This window comes from Carcharodon carcharias, chromosome 31 (genome assembly GCF_017639515.1).
Source record: "Carcharodon carcharias isolate sCarCar2 chromosome 31, sCarCar2.pri, whole genome shotgun sequence".
NCBI classification, from domain to species: Eukaryota; Metazoa; Chordata; class Chondrichthyes; order Lamniformes; family Lamnidae; genus Carcharodon; species Carcharodon carcharias.
Genome location: NC_054497.1, coordinates 20,200,164 through 20,219,468, shown reverse-complemented (window position 1 = coordinate 20,219,468; position 19,305 = coordinate 20,200,164). Strand labels below are relative to the sequence as shown.

The window sequence follows — 19,305 nt, the reverse complement described above, 5'->3', positions numbered from 1 at the left end:
AAGGAAGCAAACCAGAGAAAACAATTTTTAAGTATGTGAATAATGCTGAAAAATGGGTGTACTTTACAACTTTCAATTAATAGCACTTTTGATGTAGAAAAAGATCCTAAGATGTTTCTTAGAATTTTAATCAGACAGAAAATCATGCCAAGTCAAAGAAGACAATTCTGTGAGGGGTGATCAAGAACTTGGCCAAAGATGTGAGCTTTAAGAGCACCTTAAAACAGAGAGAAAGAGATAGAGAGATGCAGAGATTTAGATAAGGAATTCCAGAGCTTAGGACCAAGCCAGCTGAAGACAGCAGAGACACAAATGTCAATGGTGGGATGTAGGAAGGAGAAAGCACAAGACACTGGGGTTTGACCACTGCAGAGTTCTAGAGCGTTTAGGGGCGGGAGGATTTTACAAAGGTAGGAAGAGTCGAGAGCATGAGATTTAAAAAAGAGGATGAGAATTTTATATAGGATAAGGTACAGTGTTGTCCGATACAGTAGACAGTAGCCACATGTTGCCAATTCCATTTAATTTTATTTGGTCATGGGATGTGAGCATCACTGGCAAGGCCAACACTTGTTGTCCATTCCTAATTGCCCTTGAGAAGGTGGTGGTGAGCCACTGTCCTGAGCTGTAGTCCATCTGGTGTAAGTACACCCACAATGCTGTGAGCAAGGGAGTTCCAGGTTTTTGATCCAGCCAAAGTAGTGCTACACAACATGATGGAGGGTATCCTTAGTGTGAAGATGGGACTTTAACTCCATAAGGACTGTGTGGTGGTCACTCCTACCAATATTCTGTAGGACAGATGCATCTTCAACAGGTAGATTGGTGAGGGCGAAGTCAAATAGCTTTTTTTTCCCTCCTGTTGGTGCTCTCAGCTGGACCTGCAGGCCCAGTCTGGCAGATATGTCCTTCAGGATTTGGCCAGCTCAGTCAGTAGTGGTGCTACTAAGCCACTATTGGTGATGGCCATTGAATAGGAGGAAGCAGTGGCACAGTGGTATTGTCACTGGACTAGTATCCCAGAGACCCAGGGTAATTCTCTGGGTTCGATTCCCACCATGGCAGATGACTATGAAACCAATGCCAACCCCTCTGGTTCACTTAGGGAATCTGCTGTTCTTAGCTGGTCTGGCCTACATGTGACTCCAGACCCACAGTAGAAATGCCCTCTCAACAAGGACAATTAGGGATGGACAATAAATGCTGGCCTAGCCAGTGATGCCCACATCCCTTGAACAAATAAAAAAGAGTCCCTCACCCAGAGTACATTCTATACCTATGGTACCTTCAGTGCTTCCTCCACATGGTGTTCAACATGAAGGAGTACTGACTCATCAGATGAGGGAAGTGGGATAGGTGGTAATCAGGAGTTTTCCTTGTCCATGTTTGATCTGATGAGACTTCATCTGGACCCTTCTGATTGGTATCCCACTGTGCTGACACCTCTAGTGGGTCTGGCCTGCCGATGTGTAACGGAGGATTCAGAGACTTTGACTGTAAGGTATGATTCAATAAGCATAACTATGGCAGGCTTTACTAGCCTGTGGGACAGCTCTCCCAATTTTGGCACAAGTCGCTAGGTGTTAAGGAGGAGAAGGCGTGTCTTTGTTATTTCCAAAGCCTAAGTCAAACCCAGGTAGTCTGTCTGGTTTTATTCTTTTTCAACTTTTCTTTAGCAGCTTGATGCAACTCAGTGATTTGCTAAACCATTTCAGAGAGCAGTTAATAGTCAATCATATTGCTATGTGGCCTGGAGTCACAAGTAGGTCAGACCAGGTAAAGACTTCAGATTACCTTCCCTCAGAGTTGAGCCAAATATATTTTTTTAATTTGTTTACGGGATATGGGTGTCACTGGCGAGGCTGGCATTTTTTGCCCATCCCTAGTTGCCTTTGAGAAGGTGGTGTTGAGCTGCCTTCTTTAACTGCTGCAGTCCCTGTGGTGTAAGTATACCCACAATGCTGTTAGGGAGGAGTTCAAGGATTTTGACCCAGCGCCAGTGAAGGAATGGTGATATATTTCCAAGTCAGGATGTGGATGGTAGGAGATTCAGCAATGTCAAGGGACAATGGTTAGATTCTCTCATGTGCAAGCCTTTCCCCTCCCCCACCTCCATGAGTCTCTGTACAACCCATCCCTCTTGTGCTACACCTTCCCCCCTCGTCGTATTCCGGAGTCTGCGTGCATCCCCTCCCAGTCATACAGTTCATTTCCTACGCACCCCTTTCAGGGCAGAACTTTGCCGTTGGCGAGCAGGGGGTGGGGCCCGTTCAATGACGTGTAAAATGATGCGGGATGACGTCCGGCGGAACCCCCGATGTTATCCCGCCCCATTTAAATTTTCAGGAAGGCGGGGACGCAGCAAAATCAGCTGCGGGCCCGCCGACCTGGCAATGGCCAATGCAGGCCATTGACAGGATCATTGAAACAATTGAAGGACCTGCCCGTACAACCTTAATGTCAGTGGGTTGGCCAGGAGCCCTGGCGGCAAATAGAGAAAACATGAAACCGCATCCAGCGGCGGGGTGAGGTTTCATGCAGGGTTTTAAAAATGTTAATATAGTTATTCTGTAAATTATGAACATGTCCCATCTCATGTGACATTGTCACCTGATGGGGATGTGTAAGGGATTTTTTTTTCTCTATTTTTAATATTTTTGAAAGTCCAGGCGATCTCCCTGAGGCTGCACTTTGCCTCAAAGAGATGTGCGCTCTTTCGTGTGCATGTGCGAAAGAGTGCACCCTCGATTTTGGGGAATCTCTCCGCCTGCACAGGAAGCGCATAGTGCTTCCCGCTGGACGTCACGCTGGGCAGGCCTTAATTGGCCCGCCCACGTAAAATGGCGGTGCGGCCCTCTTCGCTGGCGGGGATCGGCTCCCCGCCCGCCGGAGATTGAGTCAGGCCTGCCCACCTGGAAGGCAGAAAATTCTGCCCTCAATGTCTGCCATTTGTAGTCTTCTATTTCAGGCTCCAGCTTCCCCACCCACGGTCTCACCTCTGTCTGCCATCATCCCGTTTCCACCCCAACCTCACCATACCTCATTGTCCCTCATGTCTCTGTCATCCTTCCCCCCCACCCCACCTCGGTTTCAGTGCTGGTCTCTGTTTCAGAGTGCAGCCCGCCTGAGACACCCAGCACACGAGTGCTGTCCTCCCTTAGTATGGAGGCACTCATCATGAGAGCGGACCAACCCTACATCCCCACCGGTGTGGCGTAAAATTGGCATTGCCGAGAAACCAGAGGAGTGCTGTTGCAGGTAGGTTTTAAATGTTGCACTCACCTCGAAATCATGAGCAAAGTGTGGGCTTCAACAATATGTGTGGCTGGGGAAGGTAAAAGGAGGCCAGTCTGCTACTTTTGCAACTCAGTCTAAAAGATGGGAAGGAAGCTGGGATACTTCCTTTAGAGGCTTTTCCTGTGCCCATTGGGGGCAACCCCCCCCTCAAGATTGTACCTTTGTGCCTCCCCCCTGGGGTGCATGGAGGGGTAGAGAGAAATGGTGGAGAGGTAGAGCTGGTTACTGTACTCCACACAGTTGATTGCTGCGTATGCAATTAAAACAATAAGGAAGTTAATTTTCTTAATTAAACAGAGGTTAAAAATTAGCCTGTTGCTTATACCTATTGCTGACATGCACTGACTGCATGGGAACTGTAAAAAATAATGACATTTTTGGCGTGCAGACCTGAAAGCTATCTGTAAATGTCATCAGAAGCACTCTTCATGTCTTGTTGAAGCACTGTTACCTGAATCTTTCTGCTCAAGCAGATAGGCGCTGAGCATTAGCAGTCGTGAAACATGTGTCTGTGTTTATTGCATACACTAACTTATATTTTGTAGTGGTTTCACAGTTTGGTTTGCAATAGTGTTTTATCTCTTGTTCTAATCAATTTTTGTTCCTTGATGTCTTGCCAAGTTTCCAAGCAGATCCAAAGAAACCGATTGGTGGTCACATTCTGGCTCATGCATCTACTACAAGGATTAGTCTGCGGAAAGGGCGAGGTGAACTGCGCATTGCAAAAATCTATGATAGGTAATGTGACTTTACACCAACAATATTCAGTGCATTTGTAAGGCCCACTGCAGGCTTCATAATGTGCAATTGAGAAACTTAGTTGTGAGTAGGAAAAATGATTTGTTATTACTCAGACGTATCCTGAAATTATTACTATTGCTGTCACTAGCAGTATGTAAATTTTTAATATTTTAGCAAATAATGTATTAACAGCAAGTTCAAACATTTATGGGATGTTACACCACTTATTTACCTGCTATAATTATAATGTATTCACCATTAATAATGTAGCTCATTTAAAAACATGCCCTTTGTAAACAATTAGTGAGGACATAAACATTAGGAACAGAAACAGGCCATGACCCAATAAGTCTTGAAAGGTTTTGTGGATTAATCCTGCCTACAGATTTAATAGATCTTTCACTCATTATGTGAATGCGCCATGGTAGCATCATTATGATACTGGGAGAATGTTGCTGATTTTTCTTTAAGAGAAGAAAGATATGACTGCAATGCCATTAGTGCCCATTGCAAAATCAAGATTGCCCTTATTGCAGAATGCCCTAAACTACTTGCATTATGAACACGACATCTGAGGAAGCTAGCTTTGCTCAGCAATGACTCCATCCCACATTCTAGGAACAGGGGTCATTTATATAACAGGATCAGGTGACTATACACATATCATACCACAAAAGGGATATAATAAAGGGACATTAACCCGCAGATGTAGCAGCACTGGCAGACTGTTGTCTCAATGACAGCTGATCCTTTTGGGATTGATTATCATTTTCCATTTGTTATTTTGAGCTGTGTATTAGGCACCTGAATGTTCCTGTGAACAGCAGAATAGGTCCTGCTGAGTCCATCATGACCTCATCTAGGGGAATTCCAGGAGGTGATGGCATAGTGGTATTGTCACTGGACTAGTATTCCAGTGTAATCTTCTGGGGACCTGGAATCAAACCAGCAGATGGTGAAATTTGAATCCAACAAAAATCTGGAGTTGAAAGTCTCATGATGACTGTGAAACCATTGTCAATTGTTGTAAAAACCCATCTGTTTCACTAATGCCCCCCATCCTTACCTGGTCTGGCCTACATGTGAATTCCAGACCCACAGCAATGTGGTTGACTTTTAAAATACACTCTGAATAAGGGCAATTAGGGATGGGCAATAAATGCTGGTTGCCAGCGATGCCCACATCCCATGATGAATATATAAAATATATATATAATCTCAAACAAGGGGAGACAGAGATAGTGGTAATGTCACAGTGATAATGTCACTGAACCACTAATTCAGAGGCCCAGGATATTGCTGTAGGGACAAGTGTTCAAATCTCACGGCTGCTAATGCCCTTCAGGGAAGGAAATGTGCCATCCTTACCTGGTCTGTACTACATGTGAATCCAGACCCACAGTAATGTGGTTAACTCTTAGCTGTCCTCTAAAGTGGCCTAGCAAGCCATTCAGGTGTACTGAACTGCTACAGAAAAGTTGACAACTAGACGAACCACTTGTCATTGACCTAGGCACTGGGAACAACAATGGCAGAATCAGCAAAGTTCTCAGTGGCAGCTTGTGCCAAAATTGAGAGGGCTGTCCCACAGACGAGTCAAGGAACAGCTTGATAAGTAAATCATACCTTACAGCTAATGTCCCAGGCATCACCATCACCATCCCTGGGTATGTCCTGTCCCACCAGCAGGATAAAACCAACAGAGTAGCACAGTGGTATATAGTCAGGATGGATTGCCCCAGGAGTCCTTAACATTAACTGTGGACTCCATGAAGTCTTGTGGTATCTGTCAAACATGGGCAAGTAAACCTCCTGCTGACCTCATCCCTCTCCTCCTCAGCTGATGAATCATTATTCCTGCGTGTTGAACATCATTTGAAAGAAGCACTGAGAGTGGCAAGGGCATAGAATGTACTCTGGGTGGGGGACTTCAACGTCCATCACCAAGACTGGCCCAGTAGCACCATTACTGATCAAGTTGACTGAATCCCAAAGGACACAGCTGCTAGACAGGGCCTGCAGCAAGTGGTGAGGGAACCACCAAGAGAGAATAACCTACTAGACCCTGTCCTCAACAATATACCTGTCGTAGATGCATCTGTCCATGACAATATAGGTAGGAGTGACTATTGCATAGTCCTTGTGAAGGCATCTTCACAATGAGGATACCCTCCAGTGTGTTCTAGGCACAACCACTGTGCTAAATAGGATAGATTCAACTCAAAACTGGACATTCATGAGGTTCTGTGAGCCATCATGCAGAATGATATTTAATCACAATCTATGATCTCATGTGTCTCACACTACCATTACCAACAAACTAAGGTTCAATGTAGAGTGCAGGAGGACATGCCAGAATCAGCACCAGGCACACATAAAAATGAGATGTCACCCTGGTGAAGCTACAATACAGGACTACATGCATGCCAAACAGTGGAAGCAACATGCGATAGACAAAGCTAAGCAATCCCACAACCAACACATCATATGAAAGCTCTGCAGTCCTGCCAGATCCAATCATGAATGATGGTGGACAATTAAATAACTAACTGGAGATGAGGCTCCACTAATTTCCCCATCCTTAATGTTGGGGTGCTCAACCTGAAATGTTAATGCCACAGATCCTGCCTGACATGCTGAGTATTTCCAACCTTTTTGATTTTTATGCCCAGGTATGTCCTATCCGTGAAAACCAGGACAAATCCAACCTGGCCAATCAGTTTACTCTGGATCATCAGAAAAGTGATGGAAAGTGTCATCAACAGTGCAGTCAAGTGGCACTTACATGGCAATAATGACTAAAATTAATAAGGGAAAACTTAGAGTACGAGAGAAAGCTAGCTAGAAATATAAAGACAGATAGTGGGCAGAATTTTGCCCCTGGCGGAGTCGAGCAGGAGCAGTCGGAAAGCTGACAGTCATCCGCAATCGGGGCCCGACTGTGATTTGACGCTGGCAGGCTAATTAAGGCCCACCCAGCATGAATGCCGGCTGCTGAATGTCAGAGAAGGGTTGGGCAGGGACAGGGGCCCGTTGGCCGCCGGGTCCAATGGCGACCCAGCAGCTGGTTCAAAAATGGCACATGCAGCCCCAGGGAGGCTGCACATGTTGGAGCTGCAGCAGTGACATGGCTGCAAACAAAGATGTAAAGACCAAGCGGGAGGTGAGGCCCAGGGCGCTTGCAGTCGAAGGACTGCTGGAGACCAGGACGGTACTCAGCCAAAGGCTGATGATCGGCCTCTGGAGTTGTCCGTTAGGCAGCAGATGCTGGATGTCCAGTGGGATGTACAGGAGGATCTGGCAGAAAACCAAGAGGGCATGTGTAGCATTGTGGAGAAGCCCCTGTGGAACATGAGCACTGCGTTGACCCTCATGGCTGAGTTCGATGCATCCTCCATGGAGAGAGTGACGATTCTCATGGAGAGGCTACTCCAGGAACAGAATCAGGGGTTCCTGGGGTTGCATTCGGACCTGCAAGCCTTCACACAGGCCCTGACCTCAGCTGGTCAGTGTCCGTGTGTGAAATGGATGGGGCACCCAATATCCCAGCTAGGTGCCCATCCATCAATGGCGAGCAGGGAGATCCACAGCGATCTCACGTTGGCACATGAGCCGCTTGTCATCTCTGCGGGGTCCTCTCAGGATGCTCTGGATGATGGCAGCTGCTCCTCTGCCCCTCTGCCAGTGACAGTGGCATCTAATGAGGCTGTTGCGACTAGGTGATGCTTAGTTGGTGCCGTGGCACTGGCCGCTCAGACCCAGGCAGGACCATCACATCCACTGGCTAGAGAACAACCGCCAAGGTCATCAAGGCCAACAAGACAGCAGGGTCAGCAGGCTGTCTCCAATGTTGGTGCCAGTGAAGGGGGAGCACCTAGATGTAGCACCCATAAACGTAAAGCATCTTAAGCACAAGAGAGACTGGTCACGGGTGATCTTATGTTCCCCCATTTTTGTTTTACTTTTTTCAATGGTGTGATCAATCATTGCAAAGCCTCTGGCTCGCTCAGCCTGGCTGGCCTCATCCATATGGAAATGCATGAAAGTCAGTACCTGCCTGAACAGAGCTTCTGTCACCAGCTTAGAACATAAGAAATAGGAGCAGGAGTGGGCCATTCGGCCCCTCAAACCTGCCCCACCATTCAATAAGATCATGGCTGATCTGCCCCAGGCCTCAACCCCTTTTTCATGCCAGCTCCTCATAGCCCCCAATTCCCCGATATTTTAAAAATCTTTCTACCTTCTCTTCCAGCACCAGATATTGTTCTGCTCAACAATTAAGTTCCAACATTAAATTACATTTGCTTTTGTGTTATTGGCCTGAGTATGCTTCATTTGTTTTTTAGGTGCAGGGTAGGCCAGTATGTAATGCTGGACATGGGTAGCTTGAAACTTTATTGCACAGGCACTGAGTGTATCTTGGGGGCAAAGGAAAGGGTCATTTTTGTGATTCAGGGTGGCTGCAGCAGCTCAGGCATGAGGTTGTAGCTCTTATTTGGCAGCCCAGTTGAAGGAGTGTTGGATCAAGGTGCCCCTGCTTCCCTGGAGGTTACCGAGTTCTGGCTCCATGCTCTCAGCGCTCTCCTCACCGTGCTCCTCTTCTGATTCACTACTGGACTCATCATCTGTGGCCTGTGCAACTGTGTCAACATGCTCTTTCTCCAGTGGGTACCCCCTTGCCAGTGCCAAATTGTGGAGAATGCAGCATGCAACTGCTAATAGGGGTATTGCAGTGCGCCCCTGAACAGTCCAGGCATTGGAAATGCATCTTCAGAAGACCTATGGTTTTCTCTACCACCACCCTTTTGGAGTCACGGCTCCTGTTTTACCGCTGCTCCACCTCTGTTCTTGGGTGGCGGCAGAGTATCATGAGACACCCTTTCAAGGGTTAGCCCTTGTGACCCAGCAGCCATCCATCCAGTCGGGCTGCAGCATTGAAGAGCCTCGGCATCTGGGAATGTCTCAGGTTGTACATGTCATGGGAGCTGCCTGGGTACCTTGCACAGACTTGCAGAATCTGCAACCTGCACGTTTATGGATTGGAATCCCTTCCTGTTAACGAAGGCACCCGGCTGATCCACTGGCGCCTTGATGGCCACATGTGTGCAGTCAATGGCACCCTGGACACAGGGAAACCCAGCAATCGCTGCAAAGCCTCTGGCTCGCTCAGCCTGGCTGGCCTCATCCGTACGGAAATGCATGAAAGTCAGTACCTGCCTGAACAGAGCTTCTGTCACCAGCTTAGAACATAAGAAATAGGAGCAGGAGTGGATCATTCAATAAGATCATGGCTGATCTGTCCCAGGCCTCAATCCCTCTTTCATGCCAGCTCCTCATAGCCCTCAACTCCTCGATATTTTAAAAATTTTTCTACCTTCTCTTTAAATACTCAGTGATCTAGCCTTCACAACTCTTTGAGGAAGAGAATTCCAGACATTCACTACCCTCTGAGAGAAGAAATTCCTTTGCATCTCAGTCTTAAATGAGTGCCCCCTTATTCTGTAACTATGTCCCCTAGTTTGAGATTTCCCCACTAGTGGAAACATCTTCTCAAAAGCTAGCCTGTCAAGCCCCCTCAGACTCTTGTACATTTCATTAGGATCACCCCTCATTCTTCTAAACTAATGAATAAAGGCCTAACCATTTTACCCATTTTTGATAAGTCAAACCCTTCATCCGAGGAATCAGCCTATTGAATCTCTTTTGAACTTCCTCCAATGACCATATATCCTTTCTTAAATATGGGGACCAAATCTGTACACAGTACCCCAGGTGCGGTCTCACCAAAACCCTGTACAGTTGTAACAAGACTTCCCCATTTTTAAATTCCAGCCCCCTAGCGATACAGGCCAAAATTCCATTTGCCTTCTTATTTACTTGCTGCACCTGCATGCTAACCTTTTGTGTTTCGTGCACCAGTTCACCCAGATCCTTCTGTGCTGCACTTTTTTGGAATCTCTCTCCATGTAAATAATAGTCTGCCTTTTGATTTTTCCTACCAAAGTGCATAACATCGCACTTTCCTACATTAAACTACATCTGCCAAGTTTTTGCCCACTCACTCAACATATCTATGTCCCCTTGCAGATTCCTTATGGCCTCACCACAACATACAAAAATAGGTGGGAGGGTATCATTAGCAAATTTGGATACATTACATTCTGCCCCCTCCTCCAAGTCATTAATACAGATAGTAAATAATTGAGGCCCTAGGACTGATCCTTGTGGCACTCCACTAGTTATGTCTTTCCAACCTGAAAAAGACCTGTTAACCTTGACTCTCTGTCTTCTGTGTGTTAACCAATCCTCATTCCATGCTAATACATTACCCCCAATACCATGAGCTCTTATCTTGTGCAATAACCTTTTATGTGGCACATTATCAAACGCCTTCTGGAAATCCAAATCCACTACATCTACTGGTTCCCCTTTATCAACTCTGCTTGTTAGATCCTCAAAGAACTCTAGCAAATTTGTCAAACGTGATTTCCCTTTCACAAAACTAGGTTGACTCTGTTTGATTGTGTTAAGCTTTTCTAAATGTCCTGTTATTTCTCCCTTAATAACGGACTCTAGCATTTTCCTAAAGGCAGATGTAGACTGACTGGCCTATAGCTTCCTGCTTTTTGTCTCCCTCCCTTCTTGAACAAGGGCGTCACATTTGCGGTTTTCCAATCCGCTGGGACCCTCCTGGAATCCAGAGAGTTCTGGAATATTTTGACCAATGCCTCCACTATATCTGCAGCCACTTCCTTTAAAACCCTAGGATACAGGCCATCAGGTCCTGGTGACTTGTCTGCCTTCAGTCCCATTAGTTTCTCAAATACTTTGTCCCTCAAGATAGAGACTGTCACAAGATCTTTCCTCCAATTAGCTCCTTGCTTATCTGATTTCTTTGGAATGTTTATAGTGGCCTCCACTGTGAAGACTGATGCAAAATATTGGTTTAAATTATCTGCCATTTCCCTGTTCCCCGTTATCAATTCTCCAGTTGCATCCTCCAAGGGTCCCAAGCTCATTTTAGCTACTCTCTTTTTCTATACCCATAGAAGCTCTTTGTTTTTATATTTCTTGCCAATTATTTTCATAATTAATTTTCTCCCTCTTTATTAGCTTTTTAGTCATCCGTTGTTGGTTCCTAAAAAAATTCCCAATCCTCTGGCCTACCACTAATTTTCGCCGCTTTGTATGCCTTAGTTTTTGATTGGATACTTTCCTTGACCGCCTTTGTTAATCACGGGTGGTTCATCCTTCTCATTGAGTCCTTCTTTTTGACCGGGATAAATTTTTGCTGAGAGTTAAGAGGTATCTGTTTAAATATCTGCCACTGCTTATCCATTGACCTTCCCCTTAGTCTAATTTCCCAGCCTGCTTTAGACAATTCTTTCTTCATACCTCTGTAATTGCCCATATTTAAGTTGAGGACACTGGTTTGATATCCGAGTTGCTGGCCCTCACATTGAATATGAAATTCTACCATATTGTGATCACTACCGCCCAGAGGATCCTTACCTGTGAGATCCCTTATTAATCCTATCTCTTTACACATTACTAGATCTAAAATAGCCTGTTCCTAGGGAGGTTCTGCAATGTATTGCTCTAAGAAGTAATCCCTGACTCTACAAATTCGTCTTCCATGTTACCCATGCCAATCTGCTTTGTCCAATCTTTGTGCAGATTAAAATCAAGCATGTCAATTGTAGCGCCCTTCTTACACGCCTCCATTATTTCCCAATTTATACTTTGTCCTACAGTGAGGCAACTCTTTGGGGGCCTATAGACGACTCCCACCCGTGACTTCTTCCCCTAGCTATTCCTTATTTCCACCCAAACTGATTCCACGTCATAATCTATTGCACCTATATCACTACTCACTCCTGCACTGTTACCTTCCTTTATTAACAAAGCTACCCCACCTTCTTTTCATTTTTGCCCATTCTTCCAGAATGTTGAACTCCCTTGAATATTGAGTTCCCAGTCTTGGTCACCTGCAACCAATATCTCTTGACACAACTGTGGACAGCTGATTGGGAGACCCCACACATATCCCCCACTGACCCCTGGAAAGAGCCAGAGGCATAGAAGTTGAGGGCAACTGTGACCTTCAGAACCACTGGCATGGGGTGTCCACTCACACAGTCTGAGGTGATCTCAGGCCCGATCATCTGACAAATCGAGGTCACGGTCTCCCTGGAGAGACAAAGCCTCATTCGGCATTGCACAACAGACATATTGAGGTAGCTGCATTGCCGCCTGTAAACCCTGGCTACAGAATAGTGGCATGTTCTGTGGCCCCTTCCATCTTGGACTTCCTGCTGGCCCTGTGCCTCTTGTGCCTGTGCCTCTCCTCCCACAGGTCCCTCCCCTGGAAGTTGCATTAGGAAACCTGGCCTCCTCTCCCTTCTGCCCCTCTCTTCCTCCTCAGAGGAGGTGCCTCCAGCAGAGACCACAATTCCCATAACCAGGGTAATGGAAGGCTGTTTGATACCTGGAAGGGTCCACATGGTCCAAGTCCTCAGGGGGCTTTGAAGACACCAATGAGTCCTGAAATGACGCATGGAAATGCTAAGAATGAAACCCCAATCAGAAATTAAGCTGACAAGTACCAATAAGCAACTAACAGCAAGTTATCTCCAAAACTATTCACAATGACAATGCTGCTGACCCTTTTAGTCCCGCCCATTGATGAGGTTTTGCAAATTGTGAGCTGCCCGCCTGACCGTGTTGCCCATGCTCATCGCACAGGCAAAGTTAAGTCGCCGTCACTTGGGTTGTCAAGGACCTTAACTGGCCTCTTAATTAATGGAGGACGCGGCTCTGACTCCCGTTCATTACTGCTGACCGAAATATCGCGTGAGTGTGCAAAGATGTCGGGACGCTCGCCTGACAACATCGAGCATTATTTTACACTGGTTCGGGTCGGCCGCGCGTCTGCCCGACGAGTGAAAAGTTCTGCCCACAGTAAGAGTTTCTATAGGTATTTTAAAAAGAAAAGTTAACAAGGTGAGCATTGGTCCTATAGAAAGTGAGTCTGGAGAGTTAACAATGGAAAATAAGGAGATGGCAGATGAATTGAACAGGTATTTTGCATCAGTCTTCACTGTAGAAGGTATAAGTAACATCGCAGAAATGCCTGTAAGTAAGAAATTGGAAGGGAGCGAGGAACTCAAGAAATCTGCAATCACCAGGGAAGTGATACTTAGCAAATTGTTGGAACTGTGGGTTGACTAGTCCTTGGGTCCTGATGGATTTCATACCATGTTGCCATTTTAACACTCCACCCTGCTCTCTTGCCCACATGTCTGTCCTTGGCTTGCTGCATTGTTCCAGTGAAGCCCAACGCAAACTGGAGGAACAACACCTCATCTTCCGACTAGGGACTTTACAGCCTTCCGGACTGAATATTGAATTCAACAACTTTAGGTCGTGAGCTCCCTCCCCCATCCCCACCCCCTTTCTGTTTCCCCCTTCCTTTTTTTTCCAATAAATTATAAAGATTTTCCTTTTCCCACCTATTTCCATTATAAAAAAACCCCCCCCACTAGAGCTATACCTTGAGTGCCCTACCATCCATTCTTAATTAGCACATTCGTTTAGATAATATCACCAACTTTAACTTTAACACCTATGTGTTCCATTGTACTATTGTCGTTGACATCTTTTGATGATCTGCTTCTATCACTGCTTGTTTGTCCCTACAACCACACCCCCCCCCTCCACCTCTCTCCCTCTCTATCTCTCCGCCCCCCACACACACACCTTAAACCAGCTTATATTTCAACTCTTTCTTGGACTCGAACTCAAGTTCTGTCGAAGGGTCATGAGGACTCGAAACGTCAACTCTTTTCTTCTCCGCCGTTGCTGCCAGACCTGCTGAGTTTTTCCAGGTAATTCTGTTTTTGTTTTGGATTTCCAGCATCCGCAGTTTTTTTGTTTTTATTTTTTTGTTTTTATATTATTATTTTAAAAGAAGTGGCTAGTAAGATAGTTGATATGTTGGTTTTAATTTTCCAAAATTCATTAGGTTCAGGGAAGGTTCCAGGTTTGAAAATAGCTAATATCACTCGTTTATTCAAAAAGGGAGACAGAAAGCAGGAAACTATAGGCCAGTTACCTTAACATCTGTCATAGGGAAAATATTAGAAGCTATTATTAAAAACGTTATAACAGGGCACTTAACACAGTTGTGTGGAAGGGAGATCATGTTTAACCAATTTATTGCAGTTCTTTGATGAAATAACAGGTTCTGTGGATAAAGGGGATCTGGTGCATGTACTATATTTAGATTTTCAGAAGGCCTTTGATAAAGTGCCCAATCAAAAATTATTGCAGAGAATAAAAACTCATGGTGTAAGGGGTAAGATATTGGCGTGGATAGATTGGCTTTCTAACAGGTAACAGAGAATAGGCATCAATGGGTCATTTTCTGGTTGGCAGGATGTGATGGGTGGTGTGCCACAGGGATCAGTGCTGGGGCCTTAACTCTTCTACAATTTATATAAATGATTTGGATGAAGGGATTGATCATATAGTTGGTAAATTTGCTGATGATACAGAGAGAGGAAGGAAAGTAAGTTGTGAAGAGGACATAAGGAGGCTACAAAAGGATAGAGATAGGTTAGGTGAGTAGGCAAAGACCTGGCAAATGAAGTATAATGTGGGAAAAGGTGAAAGTGTCCATTTTGGCAGGACGAGTAAAAAAGCATCATATTAACTAAATGGTGAGAAATTGCAGAGCTCGGATATGCGGAGGGATCTGGGTGTCCTAGTGCGTGAATAGCAGAAGGTTAGTATTGCAGGTGCAGCAAGTAATTAGCAAAGCTATTAGAATGTTATTCTTTATTGCAAGGGGAATTGAATATAAGAGTAGGGAGGTTACGCTTCAGTTATATAGGGCCTTGGTGAGACCGCTTCTGGAGTACTGTGTACAATATTGGTCTCCTTATTGAAGGAAAGATGTAAATGCATTGGAAGCAGTTCAGAGAAGGCTTACTAGATTAATACCTGGACAGGTTGTCTTATGAGAAAAGGCTGGACAGGCTAGGCTTGTATCCGCTTGAATTTAGAAGAGCAAGAGCAACTTCAATGAAACATATAAGATCCTGAAGGCCTTGGTTGTATCTGGAAAGGATGTTTCCTGTTGTGGGAGAATCTAGTACTAGGTCCATTGTTTAAAAATAAGGGGTCACTTTATGTTTTTTCTCTGAGGGTTGCGAGACTTTGGAATTCTCTTCCCCTAAAGGTGGTTGAGACAGAGTCTTTAAATATCTTAAAGGCAAAAGTAGATAGATTCTTGATAAGCAAGGGGATGAAAGGTTATCAGGGGTAGGCAGGAATGTGAAGTTGAGGTTAAAATTAGATCAGCCAAGATCTTATTGAATGGCAGAGCAGGCTGGAGGGGCCGAGTGGACTACTCCTGCTCCTAATTCATATGTTTGTAACTTGGTCACTGATGCTCAGTTTGGGTTCCTGCACAGCCACTCAGCTTCTGATCTCTATAGCCATGGTCCAAGCATGGACAAAAGAACTGAACACTAGAAGTGGGATGACAGCGACTGCTCTTGACATCAAGGCAGCATTTGACTGAGTGTGGTATCAAGGAGCCCTAATAAAATTGAAGTCAATGGGAATCTGGGGGAAAACTCTCCACTGGTTGGAGTCATACCTAGCACAAAGGAAGGTAGTTGTGGTGGTTGGATGTCAATCGTCTCAGTCCCGGGATATTACTGCAAGAGTTCCTCAGTCCAACCATCTTCAGCTGCTTCAATGACCTTCCCTCCATCGTAATGTCAGAAGTGGGGATGTTCGCTGATGATTGCACAAGGTTGAGCACCATTCACCACTCCTCAGATACTGAAGCAGTCCGTGTCCACGTGCAGCAAGACCTGGACAACCTTCAGGCTTGAGCTGACAAGTAGCAAGTAACGTTTGTGTCACACAAGTGCCAGGCAATGACCATCTCCAACAAGAGAGAACCTAAGCATCTTTCTTTGACATTCAATGGTACTACCATCACTGAATCCCCCGCTATCTACATCCAGCGGTTATTTTTGATCAGAAACTGAACTGGACCAGCCATATAAACACTGTGGCTACAAGAACAGGTCAGATGCTGGGAATTCTGCAGTGAGTAACACATCTCCTGATTCCCCGAAGGCTGTGCATATCTACAAGGCACAAGTCAGGAGTGTGATTTATACTCTCCGCTTGCCTGAATGAGTGCGACTCCAACACTTAAGAAGAAAGACATCACCTGGGTCAGAGCAGCCTGCTTGATCGGCACTGCATGCACTCACTTAAACAGTGTGTACCATATATAGTACAAGATGCACTGCAGCAACTAACCAAGGCTCCGTTGATAGCACCTTCCTGTGACCTCCAAGACCTAAAAAGACAAGGGCACCACCACCTGCAAGTTCCCCTCCAAGCCCCACATCATCCTGACTTGGAACTGTATCACCTTCCCTTCACTGCTGATGTGTCAAAGTCCTGGAACTCCCTTCATAGCAGCACTGTGGTGTACCTACACCACATGGACTGCATTAGTTCAAGAAGACGACTCACCACCACCTTCTCAAGGACAGTTAGGGATGGGCAACAAATGCTGGCCTTGCTTGTGATGTCCACAACCCATGAAAGAATTTTAAAAATTAAACATTCGGCTGTGTGTATTAATGTGTATCCCTGTCCCCCAGATCATTATGCACATACCCTTCCATAAGCAATGGTCAAACCATGTTGCAAACTTCAATCACTAAACATTCAGCACTGCCATAGCTGCTGGTGACTTCACTGTTGGGCAAACATACCTGACCGTGGCACCCCAGCCTGACTGACGCCAGTGGACTTGGGCGCATGGCGCCTCTCCGAATCTAGGGCTCCTGCTAGAAACGCTAACTGTGCCAGCTTGCTGCCAGTCCTCACCCACTTGGCGGCATTATGTGCATTCTTCTCCTAAAAAGGGGAGAAGAGCATTGATTATTGCTAATTGTACCTGGACTCTCTTCACAGATGGCCCACCCCAACCAGAATGGTACATTGCAGGGCTCCAGTGCCTCCTCACCCTGCTGCTGTCAAACACTCACACAAAGATGCTAGGCCTGTCTCCCCCCCCACCACCACCCCCTTGGCCAAATGCTGCCTACATCACATCAGGCACCACACGGTCTAACCTTCCATAGCAAGGAGGCGCAAACATGTGGAGAGGATAGCAGATCAATCGATGCCATGCCACCTTGAAGCTTCCCTCCCAGCATGTCATTACCCTGACTTTGACATGCCCTGGAGTTCCAGCACTACACCTGGGTGCAGCTCCTCCAGGTTGCCCCCAAAACAGTCATGTGGGTCACAGTGTACCACTTGCTGCGGGGGCAGAACCCATCTCTTCATCACCCTCTCAGGGTGACCTTGGCATGGGCAATATCTGCTGGCCTACCCAATGAAGGACATATACCATCAATGATTCATGCAGTCACTACACTCAGACTTTGGGGGGGGTGGGGAACTGGCACTGGGGTGGAAAGCCTACCTGTTAGGTTAAGTGACCAATGTCAACATGGTACTCACCCTTCCAGAGCGCAGCTGGTCATTGAAGTGCTTGCAACACTGGACCCAGGTGCGCTGCACCATGTTGTGGGAGCTCACCACCTCCGCCACCTCCTCCCAGGATCATTTGGTCGTGTGGAGGGAGCCTCCTCCTCCCGCTGTGCTGCCACCTCCTTGAGGAGAGCAGCAAGGCAAACATCGGTAAAATGAGGGGCACAGTGCCCCCCTGCCCTACCCTCCTGCCTGGCCTGCTCACCAGCAGCGCTCTGGGAAGACTTTCACTGGTCATAATTCGCAGCCTTGGAAAGGCTGCAACTTTTTAAAGTAGGCCGCCAGGTCGCCATTGGACCTGGCAGTCATTGCAAACCCACTGCCGTCGGCCCACTCCTGCTGTCTTCGGGAGCCACAATTCACACTGGGCAGGCTTTAATTAGCCCGCCCACATAAAATGACGGTGTGGACCCAATCGCGGGCGGTGATCAGGTCCGCCTGTGCCCGCTCCGCCCCATCGCCAGCCAGAAAATTCAGCCTATTAGGAATTACAGATACAGATCTGCAGCTCATCACTGGGTGTGCAATATATTGCAACATTCTTTAGTTGACATTACAAGGAGTAGATGAGGCCAATAGCATAGATGCATTTAAGGGGGAGCTGGATAAGAATAGGATATACTGATTGAATAACCACCATTGACAAAAACCACCAGGAAAATAGCTTAGGGTGAAGCATCAGTAGCCACTGAGGCAAGGACCTGCCTTCAGGCAGATCACACATGACATGACTGATAGGATGAGATGAAAAAGGGTGGGAGGAGGGTTGTATGAAGCAAAAGCTGACATAGACCAGTTGAGCTGAATGGCCTGTTTCTATGCTGTAACTTATATGGAATCAATGTTACCTTGTTTTGGCCTTGTCGTTAACTTAAAAGATTTTGTTTTCCTTGCTCTCAGCCCAGACTTACCAGAGAACGAAGCTACATTTGCCATCACTGCTGGAGGAATTAGCGATGCAAAGGAGTGAGATATCTTGAATGGAGATGAGCAGAAGTTTTAAATTTTCCTGAGTACTTATTATGAGACAGTTGTTTTAGACATGGAGAAGCTCAGAGATTCTTGTTGATTTAAAAAGTGTAGAAAATTAAAAGATTGAAAATATTGTTGGATTGTTGGGAAAAGTAACTGTGACAGAACTGTATAACAATGTGTGTTATGATATCCTGCCAATATTCACCTCCTAGGCTTTCATAGGTTGGCCACTTTGGCGAGATGCCTAGGGACTCCCAATGACTGTGGAACTGAACCCCAGTGACAGAGAACATGAGAAAAATATCTTATAACACTCACGTTGTGTGGTGTTGCACATGGTGAGTACACTGCAGTTAGAGGATGAGGTTAATTGGTCCAGGGCATGAAGATAGACTTCGGTTCCCAAATTAAACTCGTACCTTCTGACTTAATTTTTAAAATATCTACTTTGATTTGATATAATTTATCGCTGAAAAGTAAAACATAGTGCACTTTGCGAAGTGGAGAAGTGGCTGTTGGATGCAGTGCAGGCTGAGGAAACTGAGGCCATACAGCATCACCACTGGAAAGAGGTCCTAGGACTTATAAAGACAATTTCCATTATTTACATGGACATAGCAATAAATATTTAATACTATTTGTCATAGAGCTATATATATATTAAAATTCTTATGAAAGCACACATTTCCTGTGTCA

At 45.8% G+C, this 19,305-nt stretch overlaps 1 protein-coding gene across 1 annotated transcript in view; it reads left to right on the top strand.

Annotated features, from left to right (window-relative positions):
* Positions 1–18,604, top strand: part of dmc1 (DNA meiotic recombinase 1) — an 81,026-nt gene extending 62,422 nt beyond the window's left edge. Inside the window, exons 13-14 of the mRNA XM_041177897.1 lie at positions 3,919–4,035; positions 18,535–18,604. Of these exons, the coding sequence (XP_041033831.1) occupies positions 3,919–4,035; positions 18,535–18,604 (187 nt within the window). The remainder of the gene's footprint in view (positions 1–3,918; positions 4,036–18,534) is intronic.
* The last annotated feature ends 701 nt before the right edge of the window (positions 18,605–19,305 follow it).